We start from the raw sequence: 20,396 nt of genomic DNA, 5'->3' as shown, positions 1-20,396 counted from the left end.
ATGGGGTCGCTGTGAAATTTACTATTTTTTTAACTTATCAGTAATGAAAGAAGATATCAAGTTGATTTTTGTTGTGTGTAATCTTCATGTGAATATTTAAAAATCAATTTCTAGTTTTTTCGAAATTCACCCTTGAAATGGATGAAGAAAGATATAAAAAATGTTCAACAATGATTATAAATTTTTCTCCATTTCAGATTTTACTAAACAAGATATTACTAGATTTTGACTTAATTATAAAAATTAACACTTCAGATAAAAATAATTTTCGTGTTTTTTTTTTGGATTTCGTTTTTTTAACGGGTAAGACGTGGCAGCTGAACCAGCACAGCCGCTGCCACTGTTACTGTTTGTGCGACGCGACTCACTGCACTTACTTCCGGTTTTTTGACTAATACCATAAAATAAAATAAAAATACCAAAATTGATTGCGATAGGGAATGTAAGTTACCACATAACGCGAGTGAAATCGCGACGGAGAAGCTCATATATGTAGTTCATTGAGGCGGTAATAATACAAACAGGGTTAGCAAAATATGAAAAACAACTCTAAATGTCATGTTTAGATCAAGGAATTTTCGTTAAAAAATCCTTTACTTTATCTAAAAAAAAAAAGAAACCTCTTAGAAGTAAAAAAGAATAATTTGTATTTACTTCGATTCAGTAATTATTGTTGAATCGATCCGTTTTATAAAAAGATGGCTTAAATTTAAAAAAGTACTCGAGTAGGGAATTTTATTTTTTTTTATACTTAGGAGGGTTAAAAAAAGAACAAGAAAACAAAAATATAAATTATGAATCATAAGTTTACTAGCAATTTCTTTTAGTTTGACGTTTATCGAATATTGCTAATGAACTGTTTTGACATCATTATAGGAGTTTAAAGTGGATATGAATAGACTCTAAAGGAACTAATATAAAAGAGTCTTTCGTCATAGAAAACTAATCCATTTTTCTTGAAAAACATGAAGGTTTTTTTAAAAAAAAAATACCTTTCAAAAGTTGAAATGAATGCGATAAGAGGAAAAGTTCGAAGTAAATCGATCGATTGATTTTTAAACCTTTTCATGATAAATATACAATACCTATCATTTTATTAAGTTATTGTTGATATACATCTACATTAATTTAACCCGATATTATTAGTTTTATTATAGAGGGATTGAAACTTATTTTTTAATCCGATTTAAATCTCGGCTAACGTTTAATAATCTAATTTTTTCACGCTACAAAATAGGGAAGTCCAGTAATATTATTGCATTATTATGCACAAATTTTAAACTTCTAACGAATTATTAAAAAAAAAAATAAAAGTGAAATAAAATACCGTTTAATCCTTTTAACTTAATAATGTGACGCTGCAAGTTAATTATGCGCATTAAGTATATGATGAATTAGACGACCGGTCGCGATAATCTGTGACAACGTAATGAAACTAAGTATTCTTTTAGTAAACGGATGACTTTTTTTAAATTTGTTTTTAATTAATTTTGTTACTTTAATGCTGGTTTAAAAATGTCAGTACTTAGGGAGCTTTATAACCGATGACCTGACTTGCACAGTAGAAATTAAAATAAAAATATTAAGACGTAAGAAGGCATTTAATAAGAAGGAAAGACTGATGTGTGGAAAGGTAAACTTAGCGTTAAGGAAGAGATTAATAGAATGATTTATTCCTTGGAGTGTGATGCTCTATGGAGGTGAAACGTGGACGGTGAGAAAGGTAGACGGTAAACAACTATAGTGTGTCGTAGAATGATAAATTTCAGACCTCAAGACTATGTAACAAATGAAGAAATATTAAGGAGAATCGGAGAGAACAGGAAAATTGTAGATACGATTGAATATAGGATATTGTGTGAGGAGGTCTTTATTAGGGGATGCGATGGAAGGCTTGATGAATGGAAGGAAAGGAAGAGCTTTCCAGTGATGTATGGGATTATAGAAAAGGGAAAATATGCTAAAACAAAGAGGTTACCAAAAGATAGAACAAGGTGGAGAGCAGCATCTGTGACAGAACTTCCGAAATGGCAGAACGCTGAGTGAATGAATGAACTTTGTTCATCAAGATGACAAACGAATAGATTTTGTGTTAAACAAATTTTACACCGTATTTAAAATCATATTTTTGGGAAGTCATGCTTGATATTTTATTAGAAGTAGAAACAAAAAGAAACAACAAATTAGAAAGTAGTTTAGGAAAAACATTAAGTAGTTAGAAATAAATTAATTTGTAAAATAGTTATAATAGTGTGTTATGTTGTAAAATATAGCCCCACGATTTTTATTTCCTGTACGAAGTAAAGGAAATATTGTGATCCCGAAAAATTTCGGTTTTCAGATTTCAACGGAAATATCCATTTTGACCATCCTTGAATTCATTTTGACAAGTTTCGTCGTGACGTCTGTACGTACGTACGTACGTACATATCACATAATTTTATAGTTATTTTTGTTGGATCGAATTTAAAAAAATGTACTATCACAAATGAGCGGATACCGAGCGAAAGGGTGGGCGGATTTTAATTCTCTTTTTACCAAAATTCATTTTTTTTTCGGGTTGTCAATTAATGTAATTAAATGTTACCGTTTCCATTTAAGATTTTTGTGTTAGGGTAGGTGCAGCGGAAAGGGTCGCCTCCACCCCTTTGAAAATAATCTTGAAAAAGTTCCCCCTGAGAATGATATATATGCCTGCAAACAGAAATACGATGTGAGACTGATAGCTGTTGAATAATAAATGTGGTAACTTTTCAAATGTTTATCCGGTAAATATATATTTAAACAATTTTTAATAAATGTGTAAACAAAATTATACTAAATAATACTAACAAAAAAAAATAAAATTATACTAAACAAAACGTACGAAATTATCTCCCTCACGCTCTTTAATTATACTACATTAAACTAATGTTTTTTTTTTGGCAGTCATGTTTTTTAATTTTTATATTTATTTTGTTTAATAATAGAAAACTATTTCTAAGGAGTGCCGTTCAAAATTAAAAAGAAGCCGTCAATAAATTACATTCTTTTTTCGGCTACTTCGGACAAGATATAAAAAAAAACAAAAAAAAAACAATAAATACGGAAAATAAATGTTCCTTTCCACATAACCAGATAAAAAACTACTTGCCGTTAATCACCGTAATACTTCAATATAAAACGGCCTTACGCTTCAGGTTATTTTTAATCTATATAATGAGCTAAATATTTTTTTCGCTTATTTTCTTAAATTAAAAATATTTCCTGTTACAGCAGCAGTTATTGAGATTTTAAATAATACGAATTACTGGACATAACCTCTTAATTATTTGAAATACTTGTTGAATGGACAATTATATTTAAATTGTAGGTATTCAGATATTTATCCTTCAAAATTTTTTTCTGTACCAATTTTTTATTTATATTTCACAGTTTCTGCAACTCTGTTATTTTGTATAATTATTATTTTTATGTATTAAAATTTTTTTTTTTTGCCCTACATCCCCGAGCCGGACATCCAATTAAGTATACTCGAATCGGGGACGTGTCCTTTCCGGATCTTTTAATTGCCTGCCTCTAATCTCCAACCTAAGAACCAGGCCCGGCTATGCCGTTCCCAGCCCCCCGCCGGAGACCGAGTCTCGGTCTTTCCTTTTGCCAGCCTCAAACCGACGGCGCAGGAGCCGAAGCCGCCAAAGCGTATCCAGGAACCCACACCGCCGGCCGGGTCTCGGTCTTTTCATTCCTTCGCACCTAACGGACCCCACGAGTCCCCGCTCCATCACGGGAACCCAAACACCAGGGCATGTGAGCCCTCAGGAACGGGGCTGTCCGCCCGGCCCTACTATAAACTACACCCCTCAGTATCCCAGTCGTCTTGCCTCATCTTCTTTTATTCTGATAACTGTTCTTGCAAATATTGCAAAATTATTCCGGTTTCCGGACATAGCCAAGAGCCACTCCTAGAGCTGCTCCGGTCGGGTATGCATCAGTCCTGCATTTATACGTTGTTACTCCCATCGTCTGCACTAAAAAATAGTGTGTTCGGCATCGTCAACCGCATCGCAGTAACAACAGTTCGGTGACTCTCTCCTGCCAAACCTATGCAGGTATTGTTCAAACGCACCATGTCCCGACATGAGTTGCGTTGTGTGGGAATCTAATTCACCATGTGAGCGATCTAGCCAAGCATCCAGGTCCGGGATAATTCTTCTTGTCCATGCGGCCACTGCATGGACTATACCCGGCTTAGGATGTACCATTCTAACGTGTTATACGATGTAACGTATAACTAAGTTCTTATCCGAATACGATGTTAATTTATAAACTAAGATATTCATGAATTTAAAGATACAAATATTTAAAATTTCATGATATAAGGAAAAAATTAGCGCATAGACTTTTTTTTTAGTGTATAAAAGCTGTAAAAAAAAGCCACAATTATCTTGAACGTTAAGTTAGAGTATAGACAGCATATTCCTTTAATTTGGAAGTCGAGAGTTCCAGCGTTCAAGTCCTAGTAAAGCCAGTTATTCTTACACGGATTTGAATACCAGATCGTGGATACCGGTGTTCTTTGGTGGTTGGGTTTCAATTAACCACACATCTCAGGAATTGTCGAACTGAGAATGTACAAGACTACACTTCATTTACACTCATGCATATCATCCTCTGAAGAATTATCTAAACGGTAGTTACCGGAGGCTAAATAGGAAAAAGAAAAAAAAGAAGCATATTCCTTTAAACTTGTGACAGAATCATAGATTTAAAAAATGTCTCTCTTATTTCTACAATGTTTTATAGAATCGTTTATCTCCCACGCAGAAAAAAAAATGGTTATACCAAAATCCGTTAATAGAGCCATAATAGGGCGTTAATAGGGTGTATAATAGAGCCTAATGATTTCTAAGTAGATGATCTCATCACCGCTTTAGATAACCTAAATGTAATCATTCAATTAAAGGACTATATCTCCAAAATTACAAAAGTACGGTTTTTCACTTCTACATGGTATTCTAACAATCGCCGTATTTCTACGTCTAATCATAACTCATCCGTACCATCTAATCAAGAGCACAACAAACGTACTCTAGGAGTTTTACGGAACAACAAATCAGATACACTAAATTTCCAAATCATTCATTCTTATAATACTAAAATTTATACTAACAGGAATATTCTTTCCATCCTAGCAGGTGTCTATAATCCTCTAGGAATCGTTGGTCCTATTATATTTTCATACAAACAGTTTATGCTGTCATTATGGAAACTCAAAATTGACTGGGACGAAATATTACCCAACCCAATAATAAAACTAACTATATGAAAGTTATTAATACTACAAAATAGATAAAATGAATCTAATTCTGCTACAATAAAAATATAATTAATCACAGTAAAGGGTATTTATTTGAAAGTATTCGAAGCATAATACTGAAAGATGCATTAAGGCACGTGTTCGAGCATTTTTTTTTACATTGGAATATTAACGTTTTTCCCCCAAGAAAAAGTTATTCGAACTACAGTAAAATTTGTTTATAAATTAAATTGATTCATTTACCCTTCAATTTATTTATTTAGGACAAAGATAATTTTTAAATTACGTAATTGTTTTTTGTTTTATAACTTAAACTGCGTAAAAGTTTTTAAGCATATTTTATTATTAAATATTTAAATTTAATATTGACAGCTATAGAAGTTAAAAAACCTTATGGTTGCTACTAGAAAAACGTTTGACATCCAAAATGATATGATAAATCAAAAATATTTATTACAATTAAATTCATTATATCTCATCAAAGACTAAAAATAATCATTTTAAAAATTTTAATATTTTATTAAAGACTTCTTCATGATTCTTTAAAGGAAAAAAACACATTTAAAAAATTTTGGAAATCAGTATTATATTTAACCAGTAGTATCCCTTTATTTATACATGAAAATTTCTATAAAAGTATTCTTCTAAACCTCGGAGTAGAATCATTATTTGTTTGGCTCTGGTTGTATATTTATATATAATACTTCCAAAAAAAATAAATAAATAAAAAATTTTGAATATTTTTGAACATAAAAAGCAAGATTGATCGCTTACAAAGTCCAATGATATTCATTATACTAGCTGTTCTAACATACCACCAACATTTAAAACAGACTGTTACTAAATTTTTTATAAATAGTATAATTATATCATTATAATTTGTTATAACTAGCTATTGGGACTGTTAGTTTGCTTGGCATTTCTCCCGCCACCACCCCATTCGGTCTCCCTAAAGCATAAGACCGAATATCTGTGCCAGAAACGGCTACTGAGCCTCGAACACTTGAGCGTCCAGTATCCTACCATATCTCCTAGAGCCTACCTAACAGCATGAAGCGAACTAAGCGCGGTGCCATACATTACCGGCTTACGTGTCCCAACCGTTCACTTGTCATATATTTACTAAAATGGGTAGGCGCACCCCTTACTTAAAATATATATAACATCCATAATAAAATTTATTTTGTCTAGGCAGCAATTCGCTGCCACGCCTAGATGGCTGAATGTCAGCAAGTACCTGTCCATCATTTTATAGCGCTTGCAGCCATAATAATTGGCTGTTTGTTAGCCGTACTCGGGGTTAACATGCCGGTTTAACAAAGCAGCCGCACCTAGGACTTCCACACGGTACGACAATGCGACTCTCGCTACATTGACTCGCCGCTTGAGAGTAGCCAATTTTCTCCTTGACCTCAAAGTTCCACGGTGGCCGGTCTCTGGCCCCCTAAAAAGCACCTCAAACATCAGGTGTTCATTTGACTGGACCTCCCTGCAGGCGCACAGCTAATCGGCTGCCAGACAGAATTGAAACAGATATTGGTTCAAGTTAGCGTGGTTGGTGAGCACTCGGGCACCCGTTGCCTTTAAAAACGAGCTCGAGGCATACCGTTCCCCCAAATCCTGTATAAACTTATACAAGGATCTTCCCTTAGTCGTGCTGTCCCATTCCAGCTGCTATGATTCCATCGCGAGGCTCTGCAGCCTCTTCCGCAGGCGGGAAAGGCTGCGGAAAGGATGTAACTAGCTATATCAGATTTTATCACTTACATTTATCCAAATTTGGCCGTATAATATTTCCGTAACTAATTACAGACTACACTAACTGAAAATAAGCAGTATTTTTTTATACTCTGAAAATATTTAAAAAATATTAAATGTATAGAAGTTACGAAAAAAAAATTAATAAATCTCTTAACACACTTAGAAGCTAAATTTCTATGAAATAAATATTAAACCAAGATAATATTACGATTTGATACATAATCAACATTTGTACGTTGTTTATCACATATAACATTTGGGAATTACTGATTTCTGAGCAACAAGCAGTACAATTTTTCCAAGGTTAATTAGACGAAATATATATAATTTGTATATTTAATATTAATTAGACGAGGTTAGCGAGCTTAGGTTATGTTATGTTATGTTATGTTAACGCCCCGAGTTGGCTAGTGTTGAACGCGTCTTCCCAAATCAGCTGATTTGGAAGTCGAGAATCCAGCGTTCAAGCCCTAGTTAAGGCAGTTACTTTTATACGGATTTGAATTCTAGATCGTGGATACCGGCGTTCTTTGGTGGTTGGGTTTCAATTAACCACCCATCTCAGGAACGGTCGAACTGATACTATAGAAGACTACACTTCATTTATATTCATACATTTCATCCTCTTAAGTAATACGTGAACGGTAATTACCGGAGGCTAAACAGGAAAAATTAAAAAAGGTTATGTTATGGTGATATACGTGCGCGATTCGTCATTACACGGAATCAATATAATCTAATGAAACATAACCTACGCTCGCTTCGCTCGTTAACCTCGTCTGATTAACGTTAAAAATAAAAATTATATAAAATAAGTTACACGTATATAAATTTTATATAAACTAATAGTTAAATGATGCAAATTTTCGAGAACATGTAAAACGCAAAAACAATTGGATTTCACTAAGGGTCCAGTATAACTGATAAGTACACATTTTGTTATTTATAATTACGTAACTACAAAATATTACTTACTGGACGATGATGAAGTCGGATAAACACAACTTGGCCAGAGGTATATCAGAAGTATAAGTGTCACTAGATAATTTAACATCTTCGGTAAACCTATAAAGAAAAAAAGTATATAAGTTTTCCTATAATAATATTTAAATTTTTTAATGTACAAAAAGTAAATAATTTACTAAACTCTATTTTCTATTTGGGCCAAAAAAGAAAAATATTTTCGGAAGTTTCTAAGTATTAAATTTGGTAAGCATACATACAGTGTGTGTGAAAAGTTCCTTTACTAGCGTAGTACAGTTAGATACGTAGATAAACATTGTATGAATACAAAAAACAATATATTTCAACATTTGTGTCTGGTTAACATTAACGTTTATTGTGAATATCATTGTTACAAAGGTTTAAGGTTCATTTATTGGTTTTTAACATTTCATTTAGCCTTGTAAGAACACTCACAGCAAAATATGGTGGAGCGCCGTCTTGTTGAAGTGTAACGATGTCAGCTATTCCTCTCGCCGTTAATTCTGGAAGCAACCGCGTGTTAATCATGTGAAGACAGTTGTGGTGGTTCACAGAACCGTCAAAGAAATACGGTCCAAGCAGGTGATCTACCGTTATCCCGACCCAAGTATGCGGCGGATTGCACTCGATTTTCTCATAAAAGTGCGGATTGTCTTTTGCCCAAAAAAAGACGTTAAGATTTTTCGAGCTAGGATAAAACGCACACTCGTCACAGAACATAACGTTTTTTTGATCATTCGCATGGTGTCACAGCATGCTGTAACATGCTGTGATCATTCGCATGCATGTAATATGCTGTTACAGCATTTCACATCACGCATACGTTGTTCCAAGTCACGATCACTCAACTCGTTCGCCGAGGATGACCGAAAACATGAAAGATTCAAGTCTTTTCTCACGTATCTCGCCCATTCGATCGCGGGATGCCTAATTTTGCAGACCGCTTACGGGTAGACTTCATCGGCGATCGTTCAATTGATTACGCCACAGCAGCAACACAAGTTTCGGTGCGAGTCGTAGGCCTTCAGCTAGGTGGTGCATCGAGAACACTTCCTGTCGCAAAGATTTTCTTCTCCCGTGCGAATAACCTTTGGTCGTGATGGTGACCGTTTTTCAAACCGCACAGTAAAGTCCCTAAAAATGTCTGTCGTTGTCTTGATATGTTAGGACGTTCGTGAACCCATACAGAAGCCGCTATATGCTCCTCAACAGTGAAAGCACTTTTATCAGTCATGGTTTAACTCGAGACTGTGACTTCCTTCCCACACTAACCATAGTGACATGCGCAGGACTCAGCTTATGGCGGGAAATAATAATAAAGGATCTCTACAATAAAAAAATATGCCGTTTTTTGTATTCATAAATGCTTATCTACATGTCTAACTGTACTATGCTATTAACATGTAAAGGGACTTTTCACCAGCACTGTACATTTTTAACATTCCTAAATGTGTAAAAATGATAAAGCCTTTAAATCTTTTCGTACAGATTAGGTAAACGGAATATATTTAAAAACTGAAATTCCTTAGCCTTAATAATAAATTCGCATCTAAATAAATCGCTAAGCTTATCGTCAAATATTTATTACGTCTACATGTATTCCTGTCTAAAAATCATCGCTTGGGATTCCCTCAAAAATAATCAGAACGAGTTTTTATAATATATAAATGAGCTTAGACCATTACCTGGATCTCATATGTACGAATCGTTCAGATCAGTGTTTCCCAAACTTTTTCGATTCTTATTTCTAATATCATTATACAAATGGACTCCCATTCCTAACTTTATCATACAGTAACATTAAGAATTAAATAGTTTTGTTTATTCGTTACTTCCTTATTTTAATTAATAAATATAAGTAATAATAAGAGTAATAAGTAAGTAATCTAAGTTTTGCAGGTAATATTATTGTAAGTTTATATAATTAATATTATATGTTTAATATCACTTACTGTTACACTTTAATTATAATCATAGAAATTGATATTTAAAATAAACCTTTTACCGTGAAAAAATTAAAAAATTAAAAATTTATTTACTACAGTATCGACAATTTACCTACCAAAGATCAGTGGCGGCTCGCGTATAGGCACTGTGGAACTGCAGAACTCCTTATTTCCACTTGATATTATCGATAACATATAATATAACGAGTCCTTTTTTCTTTAATTCTTTCTTTATACTTGTATAATATATAATTCGTAAGCTTAACGTCAGTAGCCTTCCCCCAGTTTATGAAAAAGATACAAAAATCTTTGTATAGAACTGCGCTCTTCACAGTTCCAACGACGTGGTGTTTGGTTGTTGTGCGCATGCGCATATAGGAACCTGCACGCGAGGCTGCGAGGGAGAGAGAGAGACAGAGAGAGAGGACTGTCGCTTCCGCAGTTTAGACCCTGACGTGCTGGTGGAAAGTAGTTTTTTTTTACTCCGCGTGTGTATGGAACGTTCCTTGTTCTTTCCCTTTTCTCGTTTAGTCGGTGGAAGGAATATGAAAGTGGTTTAATTGTCTTTTTCAGTAGTAAAAAGAATATGGCAGAAAGCAAGGGGGCTCTTTGATTACCAAATCTATCCAAAAACAAGCTGGAAGGGCGAAAAAGAAGGTGATTAGTAAAAAGTAATTATGTACTTGTTTCTGTGTACGTAGAAATTTAAATTAAGCACCTTTGGACTGTGGTGTTTTTAAGCGGACATTTTATTAAGTTATTATCTAATAATACTAAAAAAATGTTATCTATATTGACATTTTGTTATTTATTCGGTTAAACCGAATACAGTTTTTAAGCGCATTGTTCTTACAATCCGTGTACCATATTCTTGAATATGATAAAGTGTAGAATTAGATTATTATGCTGCTTCCAGCTATTCTATTTGATTCATTTTTTCGATTATTTATTTTACAGAAAAATTTAACCGTAGCCTTGAAAAGGCCCAGAAAAAAATTTTCTGGAGCAGCACCGCCACTAATTTTAGCTACGAGCCGCAACTGACAGATACATTATAATTAACTATTATTCACTGGAAAATGTAAACTAATATTCTAATACCAATTTGATATATAAATATTTCTAGTCAATTTCATATATTAAAATTTCGTATACCGGGAAAACGAAAGTCCAAAACTATTTTCAAAACGGTTTAAAGCAAGTTTTCCATAAGATATTATATTTGAATTGTTACCGACCGATCGCCATATAACACTATAATATATCTGAATTATGTTGGTCCTGTATTATAAATGTACGGAGACTAGTTATCACTCAGTCGGGCTGTACTTGCGGCCTGAATGTAAATTTTCCAGGGTCCATTTCGTACGTCTCGTGATTCTTTAGTAAAAACTAAATACTCCGTTGTATCATTGTGACATGACCTCTTATACCGACCAAATTCCATTTCCGGTGAACACAAAATTTAAACACGGCTTTATATACGGTTAGGTTTTTTGACTCGTATAACTAATATTTGTAATGAAGTATAAATTATTAAATTTAATTCTCAATTCCAAGAAAATAGATTTCCTATTCTCTTGAATGTTAAAGATATCGCTGTTGGTTTTAAAATACATAAAAATTAAACAGCTAAAACGTTAGTTTATCGCGTACAAAAAGTTTCTTGTTTGCATCTTTCAAAAACTAATAGATATATATAGAAATACATCGTTTCAAAGATTAAAATGAAATCTTACAATATATGTGTACATACAGTGGGTATGATTTATAAATATTGAATCGTAAATGGATTTGGATAGATTAACAAATATTTTTGTTATGCTTATCGAGTAAAATAACGGTGCCGATAATTCTCTCTCTTGTGGCTGGTCAAAAGTAACTTTTGTCTAGATGGTTTTCAGTCTTTGTGCCTGATAAAATGTAAAGTTTTGTGATCGTCTATAATACAGTGTTAACAACATTCAGGGACGATGTGTTATTTATTACTCAAAAGTTTATTGTATTCCAGTCAGTGAATTTTATTCGCATCTTATGATTGGTTAAAAAAAGGGGATTATGATTGGTTAGAGTTTACTACCAAATATTTGATCAATTGTGATTGGTGGGAAGTAGTGACGTTTAGATCGGTCAATAATATTCATACTTGTGATTGGATTAGAAAATACGTAATTGTGATCGGTTAATTTGTAGGAGTGGTGAAACTTACGTTAATCGGCGATGTGCAAAGATGAATATATATTGTCATCGGTTTTTCTTTGTGAAATTTAAAATCGTGTTTGCGTCATATTTCATTCATTTTACGCCCGTTATGAAGGGGCAAAAGTTAAATAAATTTTCACCAAACCGCACTATTTTTAAAAACTAATGAACACCGGTATCTTAATATTTTTCATATTCTTACATTAATTTCTGCCGTAAAATTTTATTCAAAAATTATTTACTTTGTACGCATATATTTTTACGATTACTCGTTAAAACATATTTTCATTTAAAAAGTAAAATGATGTAACTTATAGTGAAACGTTACCCGTTTGGAAATTTTAAAAGGATTGAATATTTACTGTGGATTTTCATTAATTTGTATAAATTTTATTAAACTATTACATCAATTTATATAAGATTATATGACTTTCTTAATATACCGTCCAGTTCGTCATCGCGTTTGTTTCGAATATAAATACCGTAAGACTTACAAAGTGATTTGTTATTTTGAAACAGAAATTTATGAAGTAGTGTTTTTGTATTTACAAAGATATTCATCTGTGTTAAACAATAAAACGATAGTCCGTATTAATATGTAAACAAAATAAACATTTATTTGCATGTTGTTAAGTGTTTACAGAGTTGATGACCTAAATCTTCTGCGATGTGACCAATTTATTTCAAGAAAATCATCATTAAAACCTTTCTGATGCGTTTAGCCATTAAATTATTCAGATTTCTGGTCTAATTAGGATGCAGTAGAACATTATTACAGAATGAATATTATATTATAGCTTAATATTCTCGGATTATAAAGAAAGAGCGATTGCAAATTAAGATAAGTAGATTATTAAATTCGATAATTAATGATTACGTTATAAGACATCCTTTCTAGTAATTATTAATTTTAAATATCTGCACCATCTGGCGTGTAGGATAGTAATAGGAACATGATTTTACCGATTGGGGGGGGGGGGATTTTTCATATTTCCTTATATATTACACACGCTAAAAACAAAGGCGACTTAAAATCACCGATTATTTAGTCTTCAATTTGGCTCCCAGCTTTAAATAGATCTATTGTCTAAAGTACTAAAATAATGTCTTCCTTGGAAGGTTATCATGTTAGGTACATGCTTTTACATTAAAAATTAACCGCATAATAATCATTTTTGAATGTATTTACCTAATAAAGTGTATACCTTATTTTTAAATTTTGTGAAATAAAATTAAAAATTAAAATCATATAAGCTACATCAGTTAAAATGATGATTTATCTTTTTTAAAAGTTGACATTTTGTAATTATGTAATAATATTTTCAAGTTAATGTTTGTTTTAGGTATTAATTATTAATATTAATAGTTTTACGTTAAAATGAATGTTATTTAACGTTTGCTTTTTGAAATAACGAAGTAGGGAAATATTAATTATGAAATTATATCTGATATTTAAAAGTCAGTTAAATTATGGAAAATTATTCATTTCTGATTAATTTATTAAATCTGTATCATTTAATATCATTACATCGTTTCATTTGTCATTCTATTTCCATTATTATTAATTATAATGGATTATTCAATTTCCCCTACCCATATAAAACGAGTGGATTTAATTATTAAATCATCATATTACTAATGTAAAACCATTAATTATTTTTTTCTCGATTTTATATCACCTCATAACAGCTTGTCAATGTAAGAGCTTAGTCGACTCACGTAGACCCAGTCCTGAGTCAGTGCTCTTGACTAATCTTATAAATCGGTTATTTCTTTTTGGGGCAGACCTAATATGAACACAGCCTCAAGCGAAAACCAGAAGTAATTCATTCGTGCACTTCCTTCGCCATCTTTGTGCGGATCATCCTGACCAACATTGTAGACGCTGCGTGCCACGCTGGATCGCATAGTCCCCATGATGTTTTCGTGAGGTAAGCGCGCCGAATTCTCTCAGACATGCTTCCCTATGCAGCACTCGAATGGTCTACAGTGTCCACTTTCTCCTAAGTCACATTTTGCGGAGGGTCTCAACGCCAGGTATGAACTACCGAGACCGTAAAGGAACTTAGTCAACCCGTATCCCAGTTCCCTATTTTTGGGATCTAGCCATATCTGAAGATAGGGGATCAGTCTAGGTCCATCTACTCTTTATTGACTGATCCAATCTCTCATGCAACCTAGGAACAAACAATGCCTTCGCATTCGCCTTACTACCTCCTCCGCGAGGGTCTTCACCATTTTTAAACAGAGGAGGTCGAGCGGTTCAAGTCCGACCAATACACCTACGGCACCGCCCGAGTTGGTCCCGTAACCGCAGTTTAACCGGAGACAAACAGTGCTGTACACCCGACTAAGAATTGCACGGGTGTTCCCATTTTCCAGTGCGATAGACCAAACTGGTCTTTCAACATTTTAAGAGCACCATCTGTGACAAAACCTTCCGCTCGGATGTGCGGGGACCCTCCTGTTAGTCTTTATCCGTCCGAAGGTGGCTGCTGCTTTTTTCGGCCTTACTGAAATTTCTGACGTGTCTCTGAAAAGCGGCTTTTTTATCACGTCTTTGCTTTGAGTTGTCGAATTTGACTCTGTTGTGCTTGAAATTACTCAGTGGGTGTCGCATCATCGCTTATGTTGAGACGTCTGTTGGTTAAAGAAGATTCGAGGAATGAAATCGACTTGAGGACAGCCCAGGCATGAAAGATTCCAGTTGTGGAGTCATCAACAACATCAGATGTTATTCAGTACTGAAAAAGCCTCCACGGCTTGGTTGGATTAGGTTTTTGTCCGGAATGTACAGTCAATGATGATACAGACCTGTCCTGTATGTTGCTGAAAAAACCACATAGCTTTGTTGGCTCAGGTTTTTGCCGGGAATCTAGAGTCAATGATGATGCGTACCATTCCGTCTATGTTTGCCCAAAGTTCAAATTTGAACGTAGAATAGTTAGAAAACTCGGGAGAATTAATTCTCTTAAGCCAACTGAAAAATCTAAAAAGAATGAAGTATAATTGCTGGCTTCCTTACATTTCTGGGCCTGCAGAGGATGGTTGAAGGGTTTTAATGTTCTAATAGCCAGAGTAGCAATAGCAACCCGGGTGGCTAGGGACGGGCTTGGGCGCTTACTTCATATAGATAGGATCAAGCATTTTAGCATCAAGCCCCAGTTGGTTTAGCTGCTCGTTTCATTCCTTTGTGATGGAGTTGTGTGTGGAAGTGTGAAAGCATTAACCTCTCTTCTGGAAGCAGATCAGAGCGGAGGTATGAGTTGTTACGGACTCTGAGATGGACCGGTGAAGGTATTGATCTAACTTCCGAGAGCAGACCAGTCCGGAGGTAGGATGTGATAGAAATATTGATGGAGCTGCGATGTAGAAGAATAAAGGCGTTAACCTCGCTCCAGAAAGCAGGCCAGATTAGAGTAAATTAGTATATGTATCCTTGTGAAATTTTCTTAATTGTTCTTAAAAATTAAGAAACGTATCTGGGTATTTGTAAGACAGAATTTTCGTTGTTGTGATCAACAATTTAAGAGGTACGCAGATAGAATTTTAAAGTTTATAGTAAAATCAAATTAATTTATTTGTTTGTTACTGCAGTCTAGTTTTGAATTTATTTGGTGAATAATAATTCTGTGTTTATCGTTCGAGTGAGGCGCAGGGATTGCACTTCCAAAGGGTTACGTAGTTGAAAGGGCTACAAATTTGAGTAGGTGAACGAAATAGTTTTCCAAGAAGCCTACAGCGAAGGAGATTCACAAAGTTGAGCTAAAACACACCGATGGAAATGTTTACCGAGGTATTTGCATCGGTGGAATCCTGATGGAGGCCGAATTGATGACTGTGATATGTAATCAGAATTAGAAATCTCTAAGATGACCTCCTGTAAAGCGCATCAGGACTATGAACAGAGGCGATCGGAACCGTTACAAGGCGGAAGTCTTTTTCTACGGGAGTCAGGATGTTCTACGTGGCCCCAATACTTAGCCTTGTGGTATATCGCAACTCATCTTGATCCGCACCCCTCCGTCGGCGAAACTACTCGTCGCCGTTCTTTCGGAGAAATAACGCTGGATGATTCTCCTGAGGTATGAACTGCCTTCATGACTTTTTAGTGCCTGGAAAATTGTGCACTACGGTACACTGTTAAAAGAATTTTTTACGTCAAACATGATAGACGGAAACGAAACGCGTATGCCTCGGACCCAGATCTGGACTTCGATGGTGCTCATAACTCTGGAAGTCTCCTCTACAGTTGGCCTGCCTTTGCAATAGCCGAACTGGAGGTCACTTGCACCGTCTGTTACCTCCAGGTCTTCATCCAGCCTGTTAACCAGCTCCCTTTTGAAAAGCTTACACAAGTAATTATGTAAGCAGATATGCTTGTCCTTCTGAGCTTGTCCCGCCACTAGGTACAGAGTTCAATATTATTCCTCTTATTGCCCTTTGTAGTCTCTGCCAAGCCTTTAGGCATGATCTTCTTAGACTGTCGACCTCTGCAGTTTACCGATAAGTCCGTTTCCAACGGCGGCCCGCCTCCTTGAAAGCATCAGCTATGATGCCCGAGAAACCCTCCGGATCCGTGAGGTCGATATAGCCGAGGCGTGTCAGGAATTTCATTCGGATGGAAGCCAAAATATCCTGGCTGATAAATATCCTGGCCTTATACTGCCTACTCTCGGGTAGATTGACAGCGTACAGAATCGCGCTGTGATTTGAAAGAGTTTAATCTTCTCGCCCTTGACTGATCTGCGACTTAACAAACAGAATGCCACTGATATATAATAAATTAATGATTTACTAATTTAAATTTAATTAATAATGACATTATCTTTAGTTCTAAATTTGGATCCTACAGCATCATTAATCAGTACTTATAATAAATATTATGTGACTGACAGTTTTTAACATTCATTATATATTATTTTGTGCACTTGTGTAACACAAAATTATGGATTACGATATTCTTATACAGTTTGTTTAATAACACTTCTAAAGGTCCATGTTTTCCTTATTAAAAAGTTTTTTCCTGGTTTGCATTCTGACCATAGATTGGATGACGAAAGAAGATTGAATTCTTATAATTTTGAAACAATTATTTATAATGAAACGTAATCTATATCAAATTAAAGCTAATTTTTTACTGTTTATGATCAGACCAAAAGAAAAAACAGTTATTTTGCTTACATTTTCAGAAAAACGTAAGAAAATATAGTTTTATGTTTTAATATAGTTATTATGTTGGACCGTATAAAAATTAATAAAAGTGTAGTTATTGGGTAAGTAATCATAAAAATTGCGTACAATTTGATGAGAGTAAAACTAATTTCTTATTTTAAAATATGTTATTCACATCTTTTTACAAACTTCTTTAATTAACGTCATGTATTTTGGAAGTTTCATCTACAAAAAGGCGTAAAATCCGTGTTTTCTTTTGTGAATTAAACAATACGTTTCTGGTTTTACAAGTTTTAAAGAAAGGACGGGAAAGAACAGTTTTTAATCTGATGCATATATTTTTTAATTTTTATTTAAAAAATCATACTAATTTCAGCTCAGATGTTTCTTTCGTTAATCAAATTATATTGAATTATTCAGTGTTCCTCCTACAATCAGTTCTTAACCATTATTTAGATCGGTGCCTCTCTCGGCGAGAAAAAAAATATCACTATAACTTATTTACTAAATATAATGAAAGGAGACATAACTCTAGTTGAAATTTCAATTAACATTTTTTTCATAACATTTACCCTAAATTCTATTTACTTTAATGGTTATACGCGAATTGCATCTTCATCGAGTCAATTATAAAAAATATTTTCAGTATTAAAAAAAATTCTTAGTCGAGATCTACGATTTACCGGAAAATAAAATGCTATAAAGGTTGTAGCTTTGCATTATGTACTGTTAAAGTTTTGGTAAAAATAAATATATGTCCTGAGCGTGTAAATCTATTTTTCACCCAGAGGAAGTGAGTGTTACTCCAGTAAATAGACAATTTCAATTTAAGAAACAGCTATGATTTCATTCAATTTACTTTCACCTTGCAAAATTCGTTAAAATCGAAAATAGACGGACACATATCGAGTTATGAGCTAACATAATAACGGAGAAAAAAATCATGTAATGGGATTTTGTTCCAGATTTATTAGAAACACAGAGATATAAAAAAGAAGAGTACACTTTTCATGCTTTAACGTCAAATTTTATTTTTGTAGGCTGTCTTTGATGCTGTTACGGTTTGACACCTAAGAAACCCAAAAATCCTAAAGACCGGATGGAAATTTTCCGGATGTTAGTAGTTCGTATGTAGGTGTGTATGTGTTCGGTATTGGCCTCTAAATCACCTTATATCTCCATAAGTACTGGACCGATTTTGACGAAACTTGGTCAGATAGATTACTTTTATGTATAGGGCGTTGATGCCATTAAATTTTCACCTTAAAAGTCAATGGGGTGAGGCTGTAAAATAAGGTCGCTCTCAGTATCTGGAGATTTCGCCTAATTAATATATTTTTCTTAGGCGCATTTGTTAACAATTAAAAATTAACATGTTTGCAAAATCACACTCCCACCCCAAAAAAATGCTCTAAACTACTGCTATGTTCTGACGACACAGGTGAACGGGTAGAATTAAGTAAATGAATAATATTTAAATTGTTTTACTACTGTGTTGTCACCTTTTTTAATTTTTTATAAAATACATTAAACAAGCATTTCTTTGAAAATAGGTTATTACTTAATTCAATCGTTATAAAACAGCCGTAGAAATACAGTTTATTACAATTGTTTAATTTTGTAAAATTTCACATTATCTATGAATTTTACAGAATTCTAAGTTTATTTGATATTGGATTTCTGGATCGGGCTGTATCACTTCATAAGAATTTTCGATTGGATTGTTTTTAACTTAAATAGGTTTTTATCGGTGTTGTTAAATATCCCAAAAATTATACGATAAAGCCGTTTATTATAATTTTTAAATGACAGTACAGGTTATTTATTGTTTTTTATTTCGAGTCAGGAAAGAAGTTTTATCAAGATATTTATTCTTGAATAGTTCTGTTTAAGGAATCTTTTAATTAATTTCACTTAGTTTTTAATTAATTTCTATCTGAACGTCTTGAGCTGAAATTTATTTGAAGAAAACCTATAATTATTACGAAAATTTCGTAAAAAAAATTAACTCCGTTTTTCTTCTCTCTTTTAATGTAATCCAATTTCAACGTATTTCATTATAAAAGATTATATAAAAAAAATTGGTGTTTAATTCTTTTTAATAACTAAGTTTTTTTTCGTTAAATTCGCGAAATTGTTCATAAATTATTAAAAATTACTAAGAAAGTGAAAATCCATCTTACCAGCAAATTAAATGTGTCTCTTTAGAACTTTCAGTCCTTAGACCGTCGTCAGGAGAATAAAGTCAAAAAAGTAAAATGATTAAGCAGTCATGGCTGTTTGCTAAATATCAGTATACTAAATTGAAGTGTAAAATGTAATCTGGTTGAATAAAAAAAAAAATTAACGGGAACCATGTTGTAAGAATGACATTTTATTTATTTAAATTATTGTCTCTATATCTATTTTCAGAACATGTTTAAATAATTTATCATCTTTAAAAAAAGGTTGCTCATTAATTCGATTACATTATACGAGGTGTGTGAGAAAATTAATGAGATTGGTAACACTGCGAGCCATCTGACAACGCTGTGTCTAACGGTCTGTGCTCGACCGGTTTCTTCATCATTTACACATGCTCGGTACGAGTTTCAGCTCCGTTCAGCCAACACATTATTTTTGACAACGCCATCAGTGAAGTTGTGTTTGTTGTATGTTACTAAAATGAAGCATCGGAATTTATAGCGATGTTGTGCAATCGAGTTTTGTGTTAAACTTGGAGAATCCGCTAGTGTGACCTTTGAAAAGTTGAAACAGGCCTATGGAGAACATTGCTAATCAAGAGCACAAGTTTTCCGCTGGCACAAATCATTTTTGGAAGGCCGAGGACACGTTGGAGATCAACCTCGCTTAGGGAGACCTTCAACTTCAAAATCTGACGAAAACATTGAGCATGTGAGGGTTCTTGTGAGATCAGACCGTCGTTTAACAATAAGGATGTTGAGTGAACTGTTAAATTTAAACACTTTCACCGTACTTCACATTTGGACAGACGATTTCGACATGCGAAAGGTTTGTGCGAAATTGCT

General features: G+C 33.7%; 1 protein-coding gene across 1 annotated transcript in view; it reads right to left on the bottom strand.

Moving 5' to 3' along the window:
• LOC142326400 (uncharacterized) overlaps positions 1 to 8,119 on the bottom strand; it is a 182,653-nt gene extending 174,534 nt beyond the window's left edge. Inside the window, exon 1 of the mRNA XM_075368876.1 lies at positions 8,036 to 8,119. Coding sequence (XP_075224991.1) covers positions 8,036 to 8,114 — 79 coding nt within the window. The 5' untranslated portion in view covers positions 8,115 to 8,119. The remainder of the gene's footprint in view (positions 1 to 8,035) is intronic.
• Between the last annotated feature and the right edge of the window lie 12,277 nt (positions 8,120 to 20,396).

The sequence above is a fragment of the Lycorma delicatula genome, chromosome 6 (assembly GCF_047948215.1).
Source record: "Lycorma delicatula isolate Av1 chromosome 6, ASM4794821v1, whole genome shotgun sequence".
Lineage (NCBI taxonomy): Eukaryota > Metazoa > Arthropoda > Insecta > Hemiptera > Fulgoridae > Lycorma > Lycorma delicatula.
The sequence above is the reverse complement of the archived record's forward strand: the minus strand, read 5'-3'. Positions and strand labels throughout refer to the sequence as shown.